General features: G+C 32.9%; 1 protein-coding gene across 1 annotated transcript in view; it reads left to right on the top strand.

Moving 5' to 3' along the window:
• GRIK2 (glutamate ionotropic receptor kainate type subunit 2) overlaps positions 1 to 18,771 on the top strand; it is a 730,896-nt gene extending 712,125 nt beyond the window's left edge. The window contains exons 15-16 of the mRNA XM_040239120.1: positions 2,570 to 2,820; positions 16,903 to 18,771. Coding sequence (XP_040095054.1) covers positions 2,570 to 2,820; positions 16,903 to 17,067 — 416 coding nt within the window. The 3' untranslated portion in view covers positions 17,068 to 18,771. The remainder of the gene's footprint in view (positions 1 to 2,569; positions 2,821 to 16,902) is intronic.
• Positions 18,772 to 18,991: the final 220 nt, after the last annotated feature.

Raw genomic sequence — 18,991 nt, 5'->3', positions numbered from 1 at the left:
TAACATGCAAAATGCCAGACTGGATGAAGCACAAATTGGGAACCAGATTACAGGAAGAAAAATCGATAACCCTATGTATGCAGATGACACCACAATTATGGCAGAAAGCAAAGAGGAACTGAGGAGCTTCTTGATGAACGTGGAAAAGCTGGCTTAAAACTCAACATTCAGAAAATGAAGATCATGGCATCTGGTCCCATCAGTTCAGTTCACTTCACTCACGCAGTTGTGTCTGACTTTTTGCAACCCCATGGACTGCGGCACGCCAGGCCTCCCTGTCCATCACCAACTCCTGGAGTTTACCCAAACTCATGTCCATTGAATTAGTGATGCCATCCAACCATCTCATCCTCTGTCATCCACTTCTCCTCCTGCCTTTAATCATTCCCATCATCAGGGACTGCTCCAGTAAGTCAATTCTTTGCATAAGGCAACCAAAGTATTGGAACTTCATCTTCAGCATCAGTCCTTCCAATGAATATTCAGGACTTCCTTTAGGATTGACTGGTTTGATCTCCTGTCAGTCCAAGGGACTCTCAAGAGTCTTCTCCAATACCACAGTTCAAAAGCATCAATTCTTTGGCGCTTGGCTTTTTTTTTTTAATAGTCCTGCTATCACATCCATACACGTCTACTGGAAAAAAAAGAAAAAAGAAAAAACAAAAAACATAGCTTTGGAACTTCACTGTTCACGTTTGGCTGAAGCATGGCTTGGAGAATTTTGGGCATTACTTTACTAGCGTGTGAGATGAATGCAATTGTGCAGTAGTTTGAGCATTCTTTGGCATTGCCTTTCTTTGGGTTTGGAAGGAAAACTGACATTTTCCAGTCCTGTGGCCACTGCTGAGTTTTCCAAATTTGTTGGCATATTGAGTGCAGCACTTTCACAGCATCACCTTTTAGGATTTGATAGCTCCCATCACCTCCGTTAGCTTTGTTCATACTGATGCTTCCTAAGGCCCACTTGACTTCGCATTCCAGGATGTCTGGCTCTAGGTGAGTGATCACTCCTCCTTAATTACCTGGGTCATGAAGATCTTTTTTGTACAGTTCTTCTGTGTATTCTTGCCATCTCTTCTTAATATCTTCTGCTTCTGTTAGGTCCATACCATTTCTGTCCTTTATTGTGCCCATCTTCGCATGACATGTTTCCTTGGATCTCTAATTTTCTTGAAAAGATTGCTATTCTTCCCCATTCTGTTCTTTTCCTCTATTTCTTTGCATTGATTGCTGAGGAAGGCTTTCTTATCTCTTCTTGCTATTCTTTGGAACTCTGCATTCAAATGGGTATATCTTTCCTTTTCTCCTTTGCTTTTTGCCTCTCCTTTTCACAGCTATTTTTAAGGCCTCCTCAGACAGCCATTTTGCATTTTTGCATTTCTTTTTCTTGGGGATGGTCTTGATCCTTTTCTCCTGTACAATGTCACAAACCTCCATCCATAGTTCATCCGGTCCCATCACTTCTTGGAAATAGATAGGGAAACAATGGAAACAATGAGAGACTTTATTTTCTTGGGCTCCAAAATCACTGCAGACTGTGACTGCAGCCTTGAAATTGAAAGATGCTTGCTCCTTGGAAGAAAAACTATGACCAACCTAGACAGAATATTAAAAAGCAGGGACATTACTTTACCAGCAAAGATCCATATTGTCAAAGCTATGGTTTTTCAGTAGTCTTGTGTGGATGTGAGAGCTAGACTATAAAGAAAGCTGAGCGCCGAAAGATTGATGCTTTTGAGAAGACTCTTGAGAGTCCTTTGGACAGGCAGGAGATCAAACCAGTCAATCCTAAGGGAAATCAACCCTGAATATTCATTGGAAGGACTGGTGCTGAAGCTGAAGCTTCAGTACTTTGGCCACCTTATGTGAAGAACTGACTCATTGGAAAAGACCCTGATGCTGGGAAAGATTGAAGGCAGGAAGAGAGGGGGACGACAGAGGATGAGATGGTTGACCAATGACAGACTGACTTGATGGACATGAGTTTGAGCAAGCTCCAGGAGTTGGTGATGGAGAGGGAAGCCTGGCGTGCTGCAGTTCATGCAGTCGCAAAGAATTGGACATGACTGAGTGACTGAACTGAACTGAACTGAACAGAGCTTGTTAATCATGACTGCTTCAAATTATTGCAACTTAATCATGGGAAACACCATTTTTTGCACAACTTTCCTAAAAACCAAGGTTACCATTTTATCAATGCTCTGTTTTCAGTGTTGAACAATTCCTAGTCATTAACTAAATATCCTTGCCTTCTCTGCATTTCTTTTGTAGATTTCTACTTACCATTTATTGTTTTCCCAAATCTCTGAGTTGAGCCTGCATTTAGCAAGAGATATTTTCCTCTTTCAAAACAAAATGTATTTTAACCATCAAAATCAGAAAGGCCGCCACCTCTATTTATTTTGTTAAACTTGTATTTTATGCCATTTCCAGTTGATTTTTCCTGCTGAAAATAAATACTGGCATATTGCACAGTGTTTGGAAAGAGCTCTGTTCTTTCATCATGTTAACCTTTAATCATGAAATTCTGGTTTCCTGGAAAGTATTAACAAACCCTCTCTTTTCTTAGGTTCTCCATATAGAGACAAAATCACCATAGCAATTCTTCAGCTGCAAGAGGAAGGCAAGCTGCATATGATGAAGGAGAAGTGGTGGAGGGGCAATGGGTGTCCAGAGGAGGAGAGCAAGGAGGCCAGTGCCCTGGGGGTTCAAAATATTGGTGGCATCTTCATTGTTCTGGCAGCCGGCTTGGTGCTCTCTGTTTTTGTGGCAGTGGGAGAGTTTTTATACAAATCCAAAAAAAACGCTCAATTGGAAAAGGTAAATGTCACTTTTTTGCAACTTAGAACAATTATTGTTATAATAAAGCCAACTGTTTTTTATCTTGCCAACCAAGGGTAATACTTAGAACTGTGACTGTTAACGATCTTCTGTCACTCGTTATATACAAAGGTTCGTAGAACTCAGGATTAGCTTTGTGCTTTTAATTTAAAGGTAATATTTTTAATTGAACTGTTTCAGAACCAGCAACTATTTTCCCTTTTATTAAAGTCTAAATTGGAAAAACTTTTGCTGTTTGAATTTCACTGTGATTAGTTTATTGGAAGAATATAATTAATGAAGTAAAACTCAGAAACTGTTATATGAAGAAAAAATTGTCTCTGCAGTTAAGTGCTGTAAGATATGATACTCATTAATAGTTTCAAGTTAGAGAGTAAATATTATTTTTATTTGAAGATTTTTGCTCCAATACATTTCTATTTGAAAAATCTCAAAGTGCATTGTGGAAAGTTTAATGGATATTCTACATTAATGAATATGTGAGAATATTGTGGGTGTCTTCTTTGCCACTTAATATTATTCTTAGTGCATCTTTTTTGTCTTGCACTTGAGTCTTCAGAAGAATATATATAAACCTCAAAATATTGTGATTATTGCAATTTTCCTTAGGATTTTAATATATTTAATCTTTGTACAAATATCTTTACATTCTATTCTTTAAAAAATTTGTGAACCTAGTTCATATTATACATTTCTAGTCCTATAATTCCATTAGTTCTAGAAATATGAGAATGGATATTTATAGAGAAATATTTCTGGTAGTATGTGCTACTCTTTAATATAAATGTATGACTCGGAACATGAAATTCAGCTTTAAAATTTTTAAGACTTTTGGAAGTCTTTTAATATATAAACATCTCTTCTGTTTATAACTGAAAAGCAGTTTTTTAGATCTTAATGTTTAGATACTGCATCAGAGTGAGATTATATTGCTTTAAATATTTAAAAGGTTTATAAATATTTATTGGTAAATATAAAAGTAGAAATATGATATTTCCTTCATATTTAATAATTTATGATATGGTTATCTTTTCTGAAATCAAAATTCTGGATACAGCATTCCTACACTTTTCTTCACTTAATATACTAAATTCAATTTACTTCATTTAATTTAATTAAGGAAGATAATTAATTCCTTGAAATAGTGTTAAATGACTATTCTGATAGTACCATTCTATGAGTAAAATAGCCAACTAAAAAGTCTGAGAAATTTGGACAACTATATGATTTATTTAATGGCTGTATCTGCTGATTTGACTAAATCAAATATCTTTTGCCACAGATGTTACTGAAAAATAGGTCTAAGTACACTTAATCAAATATCTTTTGCAACAGGTGTGACTGAAAAGTAGGTCTAAGTATACTTTTTACATTATGATTTTATTATGATGTCAAAATGAGGTTTGGGGTCAAATCCTAAGAACTAATCAAAGAAGAAAGTTATTAAGTCTTCAATTTTCATATTTACTATAAGTTATCAACAAATGTGATATTTGGTTAGTTAATGCTTAAAATGAGTCCCAAAGTAATGTGAGGAACTTAGGTTGCCTAGTTAGAACTTCACATCATCCGTATACAGTGGTTTTCTTTCCTTTATAGCTCGGGTTTAAAATAACACACATACATTATTCTCTTGACAGCATATGATAATCAATTGCCCTTTTCTCTTTGTATCCTGTTTGTATGATTTACCTGGGCCTTGTCTCTATGTACAATTATTTTATAGCATTAAGGTGTTTTTAAAGGACATGGGAATTTACTTTTTGTACAATCACCTTTATTGTTCTTATAAATAACTAGTTTAGTTGAATTTTTCACATATCAACCAGTTCTCAATTTCTGTGGACTTCTATGACCTTCTTAAAAATTAAAGTGGGAATCAATTGACCTGTTTGGGCTTAAGCAGATAAAATATTATATTGGAGAAAAAGAGCTGTTTTGATAGGACATGAGCATATGAGTCACATCCTCTGATGTCAACATCTCCACAAAGCTTCCATAATGAAGTTCAAATTCTCTAGCTTCTCAGAGGAGACATTTCAGGATCTCTCTCTATTCATCTTTGTAGTTTCATATTTTGCTTCTCCCAAATTTGTGCTTGTACTATAACTGCACTAAATTGCTTTCTATTTTCCAAGGTCAGCCAGCTTTTTAAAATACTCTTCCCATTTGACCTGAGCAACCTTTGTCCATTGTTTACCTGGCAAATTCCTACTAGTCATTTTAGATTAGACATTCAAGACTAGGCATCAACTTACCAAGAAAGGTTTTCCTAATCAATAGGTATAATGAATCTGTGTACAGGGTACAACTATTTCCACAAGGTGGTGTTAGATTTTTATTTTCTATTCCAATGAAATTGCCAACATCTGTTGGATCATCAAAAAAGAAAGAGAGTTCCAGAAAAACATCTACTGCTTTATTGACTACGCCAAAGTCTATGATTGTGTGGATCACAGAAAACTGGAAAATTCTTAAAGAGATGGGAATACCAGTCCACCTAACCTGCCTCCTGAGAAATGTGTATGCAGGTCAAGAAGCAACAGTTAGAATGGAACATGGAACAATAGACTGGTTCCAAATCGGGAAAGGAGTACGTCAAGGCTGCATGTTGTCACTCTGTTTATTTAATGCATATGCAGAGTACATCATGTGAAATGCTAGGGTGGATGAAGCACAAGCTGGAATCAAGATTGCCGGGAGAAATATCAACAACCTTAGATATGCAGATGACATCACCCTTATGGCAGAGAGCAAATAACTAAAGAGCCTCTTGATGAAAGTGAAAGAGCAGAGTGAAAAAGTTGGCTTAAAACTCAGCATTCAAAAAACTAAGATCATGGCATCCAGTACAAGCACTTCATGGTAAATAGATGGGAAAACAATGGAAACAGTGAGAGACTTTATTTTTGGGGGGCTCCAAAATCACTGCAGATGGTGACTGCAACCATGAAATTAAAAGATGCTCGCTCCTTGGAAGAAAAGCTATGATCAACCAGGACAGCATATTAAAATGTAGAGACATTACTTTGTCAACAAAGGTCCATCTCCCAAAGTTATAGTTTTTCCAGTGGTCATGTATGTATGTGAGAGTTGGGCTGTAAAGAAAGCTGAGCACTGAAGAATTGATGCTTTTAAACTGTGGTGTTGGAGAAGACTCTTGAGAGTCTCTTGGACTGCAAAGAGATCAAACTGTTAGTCCATCCTAAGGGAAATCAGTCCTGAATATCATTGGAAGGACTGGTTCTGAAGCTGAAGCTTCAATACTTTGGCCACCTGATGTGAAGAACTGACTCATTGGAAAAGACCCTGATGCTGGGAAAGATTGAAGGCAGGGGGAGAAGGGGACAACAGAGGATGCAATGGTTGGGAGGCATCACCAATTCGATGGACATGAGTTTGAGCAAACTCCAAGAGTTGGTGATGGACAGGGAAGCCTGGCGTGCTGCCGTCCATGGGGTCACAAAGAGTTGGACACGACTGAGTGACTGAACCGATCTGATTTAAAACAAAACCATATGACTCTATCTGTACATCTCATTTTTTGAAAAAGCTTAGCTAACTTCAGAAACTATTCTCATTCCAAGAACATTTGCTGCCCCTTTGAGAAAGTTGGGAATGAGTTTTATCCATTTCAAACAAGGTCCATTCTTTCCTCTGTGAAGCCTTTGACAAGAGTTCTCCCTTGAAAGTGAAAATGAAAGTGAACGTGTAGTCTCTCAGTCCTGTGCAGCTCTTTGTGACCCCATGGACTGTAGCCTGCCAGGCTCCTCTGTCCATGGAATTCTCTAGGCAAGAATACTGGAGTGAGTTGCCTTTACCTTCTCAAAGGGATTTTCCTCACCCAGGGATCAAAACTAGGTCTTCCTCTTGGCAGGCAGATTCTTTACCATCTGAGCCATCAGGGAAACTTAGCTCACTATTTTATTCATATTTGCTGATTTCTGCTGGGGACGGGGCAGAAAGGGGGTCCCTCTTTCCTTCTTAGATTCTTACCTCTTAATTCCTTTAGGAAAAGGGACTAGTGAGTTTGATTTGTAGCTCCATATCTCAGACAGTTTCTGTTGGTGTAAGACTCTTTCTTCCTTTTTATACTTCTCTGTTTTTCTCCTTCCTTCCTTTTCTCTCTCTTTTCCTGTTAAATAATGAAACTGATTCCAGAAACTTAGAAAAGTTGATCATAAAGAATAAAAAAGAACTATGTTTTCTCATAATTGAAAAGAAATACATCTATAAAGTAAATAAATAATAGGTTTATTTGATGTGATCCAATGTATTTATTGTGATAAATTATGTTCTTGAGCTCCATTCCTTTTCATTTTTCCTGAGAAAAATATTTTTCTTTGTTGGGCTATATGGTTTAACACCTTAGTTAATTTATTAAAATTAGCTGTGAAATATTCCTAGATTTTATTGTAAAATATGCATGTGAGTGTACAGAAATTTAGTTTATTTGCACTTGTGATTTGTGTCTTTAATTGAGATTTTTAGATTTTAAAACCAAAGTAAATATTTTTAAAATTATTCATTTACTCAATAATTATTTATTGAGAACCAAGTGTGCAATGAATTTTATTTGCACTTTGGAGTAAGCAAGTATATATTATTCATAATTCCAGCTCCCAAATACTTTATCTCTTACCTCTTTATCTTTCTCTGTTTTATTTCTTCTTTCTTTAATTCATAATATTCTAGGATTTTTAAAAAGAACAAATGAAAATTTCTATCTTTATCTAAATAAGCTGGTGGATATGATATACATGAAATCTAGTTGAAAATGAAGTTTATTTATAAAAGTTATGAATAACTAATATATTACCTTTCAAGTCTTACCTCTGATAATGATAATAAAATGAGTGATTATTATTAAAGGTGAAAATAATATGTCTTTTATAGTATATATTTTGTAAGATATTAAAGGATCACACTGGTCTTAATTACTATAAAGTTTTTATATTTCTGAGCTGTTTGAGAACTAAGTGTACTATAAGAATGTGTTATTTTTAAATGAGGGCAGGTTAAACTAAAAAGAGAAGATAATGCTGAAATATGTAGACCTTATAAAAATATAAAAATTGTAAGTTGCATTCCTTTCCAATAACCACAAGATGGTGTATTATAATTTTTAAAATACTTAATGGTTTTAATTTTGATGGAAATATTAATGCCTCAAGGACATATTGCTTTTCACATTTATTCAAACTTGTAAACTAAATAGGTGTTTTTCTTTTTTTGATGGTTTTCACCATATAACCTGACCATTACAAAAGTTACTTAAAATGTTTTTCCAATTTGAACATGTTTGAAAAACAACTAATCAACATGTGCATTTTCTAATTTTCTTTTTGCCTTGTATTTTCCTTGCTTTTAAAAACGTTAGTACTTGAGGTTCATTCAGTAAGCAATTCAAGAAATTGTTGCACATCTTAGGCAATTATCAATGCATTTCAGGTAACATAGATTTGTTTGAAATAGTCTGTGTTTACCTTTTAAATCTTACTTATAACTTTAAAAACTTGCTTAATATTTAGAATTTTAATTTATCTGGTAATATATTTTTATGATAATACATTGGTTTTTGTAAGTATGAGTTATAAATTGCTGTAATAATTTTTATAATACTATTTAATGATACTTATTGTTTATTAATGTTTGGAATTATTAATCATTTCTTAAATTTTTGAATATGTTCACTTTTAAAAGCTATATATAATTCTGCCTTCTTTTGATATCCAATGAGAATGGTAAAATAACTTACATAGTTGCACCTTTTGTTTCTTTGTGATACATATATAAATCGATTTATTTCCATGTAACTGAAATAGATTTGCCTGTACAAACTGTTCCTTACTGAACATCAGGTTGAATACAAATCTTTGCATTTCTTGATATGAAAATATAATAAAATATTCCCTTTCTATTATTTAAGCATAAAGAAAATATAGTAAATACATCTTAGAAATAAAAATATATTAATTATTGCTTGATATTGAATTTCTAAGCTACATTCCGTGTCTTGGATACATATTTTGTGCTTTCCTGCAAGGTGATTAAAGTACATTTTAAGAGCTATTTTGTACAGTTGTTTTTCAGGACATAGTACATTTTAGTGTACATAGTTGTTTGTATTATAGAACACTGGTAAATCTTATCAACAACAATCTTTATAATGTGGTGATTTTCAGTCATTGAAAATTCCAAAAAAGTGTTGTGGGCTCATAGAATGTTCTTCAGTGTATAGTTGAATGAGAAATGTAAAAGGCAGTTGTAACTCATAGAAGGACAAATGAATGAAACAAAGAAATATGAGGAATAAGAAGAAAATCATAGTGGTTTAATTTAAACTTGCAAGACTAGAGATTCTGTATGAAAGATTATTCAGAGGAAAAACACTTTTCAAAGCTGGCTGAATCTGTATTTCATGGAATCAGGAGAATTAAAACAAGTTGTTCATAAATCCTTATGCACAAATTGCTTCCAGAATGCTGAAGAATTAGTTCTAACAGAAGTAATGCTTCATAAAAGAAGACATTTATTGGAGAAGATATATGAAAGCAAACATTGTCATAAATCATCAGTAAAAATTTATTACAATATTTACATTTTTCCAAATAATAGTTACTTACAAACCATGGAATATTTATACTTTTCATATAGGGAGTTTGTATTTAATATATGGAGTTTTAGCTGTTAACATTCTAAGTACATTTTTAATATAAAATCTAGCTATACAGCATGTTGCTACTCAAAAGTTAAAAGTGGCAAATAAACTTTGGACAAAAGTGTATTTTGTCTTGTTTTTATATTACTGCCTTTCTCTGAAAGCAGAGCATCTCTCAATTTCCACTAATAACCTCTATAGGGACTAACTGGATGGCTCAAAAAAAAAAAAAACCTTTTTATATATAAATATAAAATAACACTTCAATCGCCAGTCTTCCTTTCGCTCACTAAGTAGTTGCAAATCAGCAAAAGGAGTTTTGCGTCATTTGTTTATGATGGCTCATACTCTTTTAATGCCCATAAAGTTTTGAAACAAGATTATAGCTGGTTTTCATAAATGACTTTAGAATTTTTAATGTGTTATATGTCATGTGAGTACAAAGTTACTCAGAGCTATGCAAAGATTATTATCCATATTGAGCAGAAGAGGATAAGTATATCAAGGTTCGAGTATGTTTCTCAAGCTGAAATATGCCTATTCTGTTTACACCACAGAATACTGCAGGACATAGAAGTAGAACATTTAGCTATTTTTCTTGGCAGGTTTTATCCCTGATGTTGTATTGACAAAATGTATGGAGTAGGAGTTTAAGTTAGATAAACAGACTGTGGGCTTTGCTCATAAGTCCTGTATAGTTATTTCACTTTCCTGGACATTAAGCATGAGTTTTGAAATTAAAAAAAAAAAAAGACTTGGAATCATTCTTCAAGTGTGTTCAACTTTGTGTTATATTAATCTTTCTATATATCTTTTAAATAAATGAATGGGTTACAAATACACCATAAATGAAAATGTTTTAGAAGTTAATATAGTTAACATATATAGAGCTTTTTGCATGTCTGTCATATACTAAGAAGCTTTCATTATAATATAATTATTATTTTTATTTATAAAACTGATACATTTTAACTACTGTACTTTAAAGGAAAGAGAGCTTTCCTGGAATTAAGCATTAGTTATTTGGATATTACATACTTTGTTGAAAAAATGTTATTATTATGACTACTGGCAAGAATATGATTAACACTGCTTTTTCTTAAAATTCATTTCACAGCTGTAATGACTAAAATGGTGTTGAAGCTTGTCAGACCTAATTTATTGATTTTTCTAACTTAAGTAAGGGAAGTGTAAAAATGTATAATGATGCCCTATTTTTCTCTGTCTCATTTATTTGTAAAATGCAATATAAAGTTATTCAGTAAGAGTCAAAGTTTCTGAGAATATTTTAATCTTTGGTTATGTTTATCATTGTAAAATAATCCAGGCTAAAACATAGGAAGCTTTGTCATTTTATTTATTGAGAAAAAATAATTTAGTGCCATAATTTTTTCTGTCTGATTTATTATTTAGTATTCAAAAATTACCATTTGTTAATAATAGAGTCCAGGTAGAAGAACTTAGCTAAAATTCAAATCACTTAGTGAGGCAGGCTAATATAATAACACACAGAATGGAAGTCAAAAGAACAGTATTCCTCTTTTAGTTAGAATATCAACATGTACATACCTGTCTGACTAGTGCACAGCATATTTAAATAATATATATATGTATATATGGACTTTTTAAAAAGAGTACTGCTCTAAGACTAAGCATCAAGATCAAAGTTTATACATATATATATAAATATTTTTTATTTTGGACATGAGTATCTTAGCTAGTCATTTTTCATCTCATTGCTTCACTGTTACATTCATACAGCTTTAGGTAAATCCATAACTCTGATAGATAGCACTAGCTATTTGATATTTTTAAAAGACTGCCAATTAAAGAGTAAAATCAAAAGAAATGGGCCTTGTTAAATGACATTTATCTTCATTATTTAGGACACCAACATTTATATAAAATGTTGCATATTTCATCCAATATACTTTTTATTTCCCTTTAGTTATTATTTAGTTAATTTAAGTATTACCTAAAGTGGAACAATTTTCCACAGGGATTAATTACAGTGACTGTTTGGATTTGTCTCTACTACATGTGATCTGGAATTCTTGATCAAATGGCCCACAGTATCCGAAATTAATTAGAAAATGTCTGAGAATGAATGAGGTATCCATAATCAGTGAACAAATAATTTAAATGACAAACAAACAAAACATTTTCGTTGAGAGATGCTGTATATATTAGGACATTGCACTACAAAGTCTCTTAGAAACAGTTTAAAGATGTTTTGAGTGAGTGAGTGAAGTCTCTCAGTCGTGTCCGACTCTTTGCGACCCTGTGGACTGTAGCCTACCAGGCTCCTCTGTCCATGGGATTCTCCAGGCAGGAATACTAGAGTGGGTTTCCATTTCCCTCTCCAGGGGATCTTCTCGACCCAGGGATCGAACCCAGGTCTCCCTCATTGCAGGCAGACGCTTTAACCTCTGAGCCACCAAGGAAGTCAAAGATGTTTTAATAAGCTTCAAATAGAAACTGTACACAAATATGGTTGGAAATTGTTCTGAATATTGGAATATTATTTAGTTAATTTAATACCCTTTAAAAATAAGACAGTAAGATGTATAGCATAGTTTCCTCCTTACATAATAAATACTAAATAGAGACCTAATAATAGCATATAATATTTATGATTATTTCTCCTTCAATTGGTATATTATATATTCAACATGAAAGTGATGAGTTTCAAAGTTTAAAAAATTAAAATTATTTTTCATCAGTTGCTTTTTTTTTTAAAGACATTGCTAAACATAAAGGATTTAACTTAAAAATGAAGTTTAAATATATCACTGTTCAATGTGGAGCATGTTTGCAACTAGATTTCTAATACTAAAAAAATTTATGTGCTTCTCAAAATGCTATCACATCATGTATCATATAAACATATCTATAAATTAGAAAGTTAAGCTATTAAGATTAAATTATTCTATAACACCACAAATGATATTCTTGAGAACATTTATCTGTGGACTATTATGTGTTGTCTTATACTTAAAAGGCAATGTACATTTAGACAAATTCATTATTTTTAAGGTTTCCAAACCATTGTTTCAAGAATTAGAGACGTGTAATACAGGTTGCCTCATTAAATATAGTGAATTTTATAATGAGTTTAACTAATTTAAATGCAATTATACATGCTAACAGCTCAAAGATTTAAATTTTCATTTTCAGGAATCTTCTATTTGGTTAGTGCCACCCTACCATCCAGACACTGTTTAGTAAACTTTTGAAACTTACTAAAAGAGGTTTTTAATAATGGTTAGTATCCTTGCACCTTTTTTTCTTTTTGTAGTCTGTCATATTGTGCAGAAACATTTTTGTTGTTGTTTTCACCCTAAAAGAAACTTACTTTGACACAATTTGTGTGTTTCTGTCCCTAAGAAGTGATTTGAAAAGCATGGTAGTTTTCTTTCTCTTTCTTCCTCCCTCAATCTCTCTCACTTCCTCTCTCCCTTATTTTCTTCCCTCTTTCTTTTGTTGTTTCTTTCCTTGTCCCCTGCCCCCTTTTCCTCTCTTCCTTTCTCTTTTATTCTTTTTCCTCTTCCCCCCTCCTCCTCCTCAGCTTCCTTCTTCTTCATTATAACTCAGAAAATTCCTGTCAAGTGCATTTAGGTTTTTCAAAATCTTATTCCATAGTTCAATAAAAGGACATGTAAAAAATTCTGATCATGATATGAATTAGGAAACACTATTTGTCTCTATCAAATGACAAGTTAGAAGTCTAAAAATCAGACATAGTAATTATTTGGCAACGTACAACACAGAGAAACAGCTATATTTCACAATCGTCTGTACAGTTTCAACTTTAGGTCTTACAGAGATCAAGATACAGAATTTACATTTTAAACCTTTAAAAAAATTTTTAAAAATGTGTTTTCTTTAGTGATACAAGTGAACCATACTTTATGGTATCATTAAATTTTTTAAATTTTTCAATGTTGTCTCCAAATTTTTGCTCAAATCTAAAGATTTTCATAGTTTTGTGAAGGATTGGAAATATTATATAAGTAAGAAAAGAACCTACAGTTTCATGGTGACTGTATTAGAACCTAAGATAATACTATTTTTTTTTAGGTAAAACATTGATAAATCAAAAAGAACTGTCAAAGTCAGCTTTATTTAGAGAAAAAAATTAACAAAAGTGGTAACAAGATATTATAATCAAAACTACTGATTGACTGCTTAAAGCTTGCTTGATTAAATTTTTTACTTTCTAATGGCTTAAGAAAATAGAGAAAGCCTAAAATGATAATGGTGGGATTACATGTTTACAATTTTCAGAGTTTATAAATTTGTAAATATCATTTACTTGAGATAATTTTAAATTATTTATGCTTGAATGGGGCAGGATATATGCTTATAATTTATATTATTCAGTATATAAGTTTTATGTTACATAAAATTGCTTTAAAAGAGTTTAAATGCATTTATTTATAGTCGAAGTTAAGTATAGGCTATTAATACAATTGACTTCCTAAATAACCAGAAATAAACCTGAATCAGTTCATGGTTGAACAGTTATGTACATTTGTAAGATTTTTTCCTGAGAAAATCAGTTGTTTAGACCACTCTCTTACTATGGACAAAACAATATCTCTATTTTATTACTTTTGAAATCAATATAATGATGATATCTAAAAACTGAGTTTGCCAAAGAGAATGTTATAAATTTTTTTAATATTTGGGAAATTTAGTTATTTTAAACGAAGGCTTATTTCAAACAATTCAACATTATTCACATCCTATAACATTTTTAAAGTGTCGATGGCATCAAGTTCTGACATTGTTGTATTATCTAATCAATTCTTCTGTTAAATGTTTCAACAGAGAACCAAGACTAAGTTACCTCAAGACTATGTATTCCTCCCTCTTTTGGAGTCAGATTTTTCCATTTCTACAGTGTTGTCATCACCACCATCTTCATCATCATTTTCATCATGTTCTTAATAAGTACATCTAATAGTAGGTATTAAGTAACAAGAAACACTGTGTCCATATACTGGCTATAGGTGTCATATAGATCCTTTAGTAGAAATAGAATCTGTGAATTTCAAAACCATATAATTTAGCACATAATAAATAATACATAGAGATAACCTGCAGTGAGTTTGGAATTCATGTGTAGCATTTAATCATCTCCCATGACAAACACTAATAAATTAATATTTTTATTAATTTAATGTTATTAAACCAATAACAAAGTTTTATCTGATTAATTAGCTCACTTGTACACAACGTATTTTACTAAGATTCTGAAAAAAAATTTTAAGCAATTGAATTACAAACATTATTTAAAAAGAATTAAAATGTTAAGGTCATGCGTGACTATTGTTAATTCAGTCAACATGTGTTCAACAGTGCTGTGAGCACTTGATCTCTACTCTTTACAATTCAATGAGACGAAAACATGGAAGCCCAAGAGGTCAGACGAGAAACATGATAGTGAGGGAAAAATAGTAAATTGAGTAGAAATAATAAGCCTGGTCCACTGGAAAGTGGTTCCTGAATAAGTTAAAATTTGAGTCATGTCTGGAGGTAAGGGATAAAACTGGACCGATGTGATAAATGAAAGAACTCTGCTGAGTACCAGAGCAAGAAGACACAAAGGAGAAAAACTTTGGAGGTCCAAAGAGAAGCATGTATGTAAAGAGAAAAAAAAAAGAAGAAGAAGAGGAAGGGGAATAGGTTGGGGGAGAGATAAGGTAAAATTAACTCAGAGAGGTCATGATGGAAAAAAGAGATTTGGATTTCACCTGTTTATTGGACAAGAAAATACTATTAATAACTGATGTTTAAAACAATAGATTATTGTTGATAATTGTGAGAATTTCAGAAATAGACAAGGCATAGATTTGGGATGATCACTAAGGAAACTCTTCAGCAACCTAAAGAAGAAAAATGAGAATATAGCCAGGAATGGACAAGAAGCTACCAGGGCAAGATCAAAATACATAAAATTGGATATCAGAATATCTTGCTGGAGGTGCAGTTGTGAGCTGCAGAAAGTGAGTTATCCTCTGTCATATAGATGCCCAACTTAATTCAGTATTAGTTTGTGTCACAAAAGGTGATATATGAAAAGTATTTTAAAAAATATAAGGCATGTATACGATATTAACCATTGTTATCCTACATTATTTTGGAATTCAGTTCAGTTCAGTTCAGTCGCTCAGTTGTGTCCGACTCTTTGCAACCCCATGGACTGCAGCACAACAGGCTTCCCTGAACATCACCAACTCCCGAAGCTTGCTTTTGGATTTTGGAATTAGCCTAAGATGATAAACAACAAAGAAGCAACACAAAATGCAAAACAAAAAAGACTTCACATGCATATTTGATTAGGTTTATTTCATTATGTTTTCATATCACTTTTTGGAATTGTGTAAATTTTTCATTCTTGTCCACATTTTTAGTTGTTGTCCAAATTTTTTGTTCTTGCAAAAAGAGAGCCTAAGTCTTAGACCATCTGAATGTCAACAACAATATGCAACTAGTTCATGAATCTGATTTATATGTAACTAACACATGTCTCAATTAGATGGAAAGGGAGACTAACAAGTTTCCGTCTGATGTTTTCACTCTGTAATAGAAATTTGAGGAGTGTGTAATAAGTTCCAGGTATATAGAATTTCTGGCAAATCTATTGCCAATGAAATAGGAATTAAAAAAAATATATATATATAGGGTCATTTCTTCTTCATGGAATAAGTTATTTATCAGTCCTCAGTTATCAGGTTGATGACACCAAAAGTTTAGTTGTGCATGGATTTTTAAATGTGATACAATGTCATTTCATGATTAGGTCATATGTGTTTGTAATCTTCACCAATAGTTTTGTAGGCATGATCACAAAAAAGATATAATGAATACCAAAAATAATTTTCCATATTTTATGTCTAAATGTGTGAGTGCTATTTTTGTTCTGTTTTGAAAGACAAAATGAAGAATCCATGTTTAAAGAAAATTTTCATATCTTACATTATGATCTAAAAGCCAGTACATTTTGTCTAATTTTTTTTAATAGCATGGATGGATTTCTGGTAGCTGATTTGTTTATTTGTGCTTGTATTTAAAATTTAAGGTAGATTATATCTTATGTTAATCAATTATATCTCTTAAAACCTCATTCAAATTATGTGTAATGTATGTATTCCTAGCTGGCAGTTCACTATCAGGTGGAGATTTTCTTTAAACTTGCCCACTTTGATAAAATATTTTAATTATCATGTTTTGAGTATTAAAAGTGGAATAATTTGATATAACCATTATAATGGAATTTTTCAAAACTTCAAAGCTGCTATGTTGACAAGTCTGTTGAGACTGGATTTAATTTTGTTTCAGGACCATTGCAGTCTATGTGTTTGTAATATTTCCTTTTCTGTGTTATTCTGTAGAGGTCCTTCTGTAGCGCCATGGTAGAGGAACTGAGGATGTCCCTGAAGTGCCAGCGTCGGTTAAAACACAAGCCACAGGCCCCAGTTATTGTGAAAACAGAAGAAGTTATCAACATGCACACATTTAACGACAGACGGTTGCCAGGTAAAGAAACCATGGCATAAAGCTGGGAGGCCAAACACCCAAGCACAAACTGTCGTCTTTTTTTCCAAACAATTTAGCGAGAATGTTTCCTGTGGAAATATGCAACCTGTGCAAAATAAAATGAGTTACCTCATGCCGCTGTGTCTATGAACTAGAGACTCTGTGATCTAAGCAGTTGCAATGATCAGACTTGATTTATAAACATCATGGATCAACTGAGTTAACGGGGTTACACTGTTTATCATGGGTTCCTCCCTTCTTCTGAGTGAATGTTACATAACCATTTTGTGGCTGGTTTCAAATGCAGTCTGGGAAGAAATTACAGGTTCCTTTTGAGGTTCAACTGTTGCCAGGAGATGGAATATCAATGCCCTAAGGGTAACCAGAGGAAAAAAAAATCATTAAGAATAAAAATACTTGGAATCAGCAAAAACTGTAGTGTTACAAGAGACAGTTAAGTCTTCTGAACACCCAGATAAGAGGGTGATGATGTCACTAGCCCCCAGCTACTCAATATAATGGTCATCTGAATAGACAATATGTGCTTATAGGATGTGAAGAAATGTAAAGCAAAACAAATCTGAATTTCATGGCAAGTGGAATATAAAGCAGATCTTCATCAGTGTTTTTCTTTCTTTTCTTTTTGTTTTTTTGACAGTCTGTGTCACTGATTGAAATAGAAGTGTCAAATTACCAAGGCAATAATGTTTTTTCTTATATTCACTGTGGCAGGAGATTTAACATGTATCTCTACCAAATCCCTACCTATTCCAGCTACCCTTTCCCCAACCTCACAACAAGAATAAAAAAGCAACAGTTGGTTCAGAGATTCTGAATTAAAATGGATGATGTTTTGCAATCTTTTTCTTAAGCTGTAAAAGAGGGCTGAGTATTGATAGTTCTATGGAAGACTGAAACTTTCATTCTAACATTCAGACATGTTAATCCAAAACCTCCTTCCTGCTATAAATGAACTTGATGGAGCCTGGGCAGATCTCAGTGAAAGGAGAAAGGGGACTGGTCATCTAAAGAGAAGTATGTGTGGTGAACTCTGACGTGGACTGCATTTATCAATACAGTCACAATGTTAAATGAACAAAATTCTTGAGCAGTTTTTTTCAAAAAATGTTCAGGTTTATTTGTGGAAATGCAAGATTTCTATGAAAATAGTTTTTGTATGGAAATTTTTGTAATACTTTTTATCAACAAAATAAGAACATGCGTTCCTGTCAGGGGTGTGATGTCGAGCGTGAATGGTAGTGCGTGTGCACCACCAACGTTTGGTGAAAACTATTTTTATCAAGAAAAAAAGGAGTCATAGAAGAGAAATATTTTCAAGTTAGATAATATAAAAGCTAGGTGCACTACCACCACTGCTTACCATGCCACACCCCTGGTTTCCACGAGGCTGATAACATACTGTAATGAACAATTGTGTGTAAAATGGTAAAAGACACAGACCTCTTGACAACATTGTGATAACAGTTGAGTGCACACAGTTTGCTGTTTGAATCCAATGCACAAAATTTAAAAAATCATTAAAATTATGTCCATTTTACTTTCAGCTTTGACTTTCATTTTTCTCTAATATGGGTAAATGAGTACACTATTTGTTGTTTGCATGAAGGGAAGTATACTTCCTGAATCCTTCCAGGTCATCAAGGATGACCACTTCAAAACTGCCTGGAGAAAAGAAGAAAAAAGATCAGGCTAAAAGCTGGGCCAAAATATAAAATGTAATCTTTAGGCTTAGGACAGTTCAAATGTGAAAAAGAACAATTTTAGAGGATATAGTCATGATCTTAGCTCTTCTGTGAGTGGACATTGATTATGTCCATAGTGTTGTATAAGACAGTATAGTGATTATGATATTATATGTGAACTTCAACTCATGTCCAATTTAAGAATTCATTGCACATTGATAATTTAATTCAGTAAAGGGAG

The sequence above is a fragment of the Oryx dammah genome, unplaced genomic scaffold, assembly GCF_014754425.2.
Source record: "Oryx dammah isolate SB20612 unplaced genomic scaffold, SCBI_Odam_1.1 HiC_scaffold_4, whole genome shotgun sequence".
NCBI classification, from domain to species: domain Eukaryota; kingdom Metazoa; phylum Chordata; class Mammalia; order Artiodactyla; family Bovidae; genus Oryx; species Oryx dammah.
This window is presented reverse-complemented; position numbering and strand designations above follow the sequence as displayed.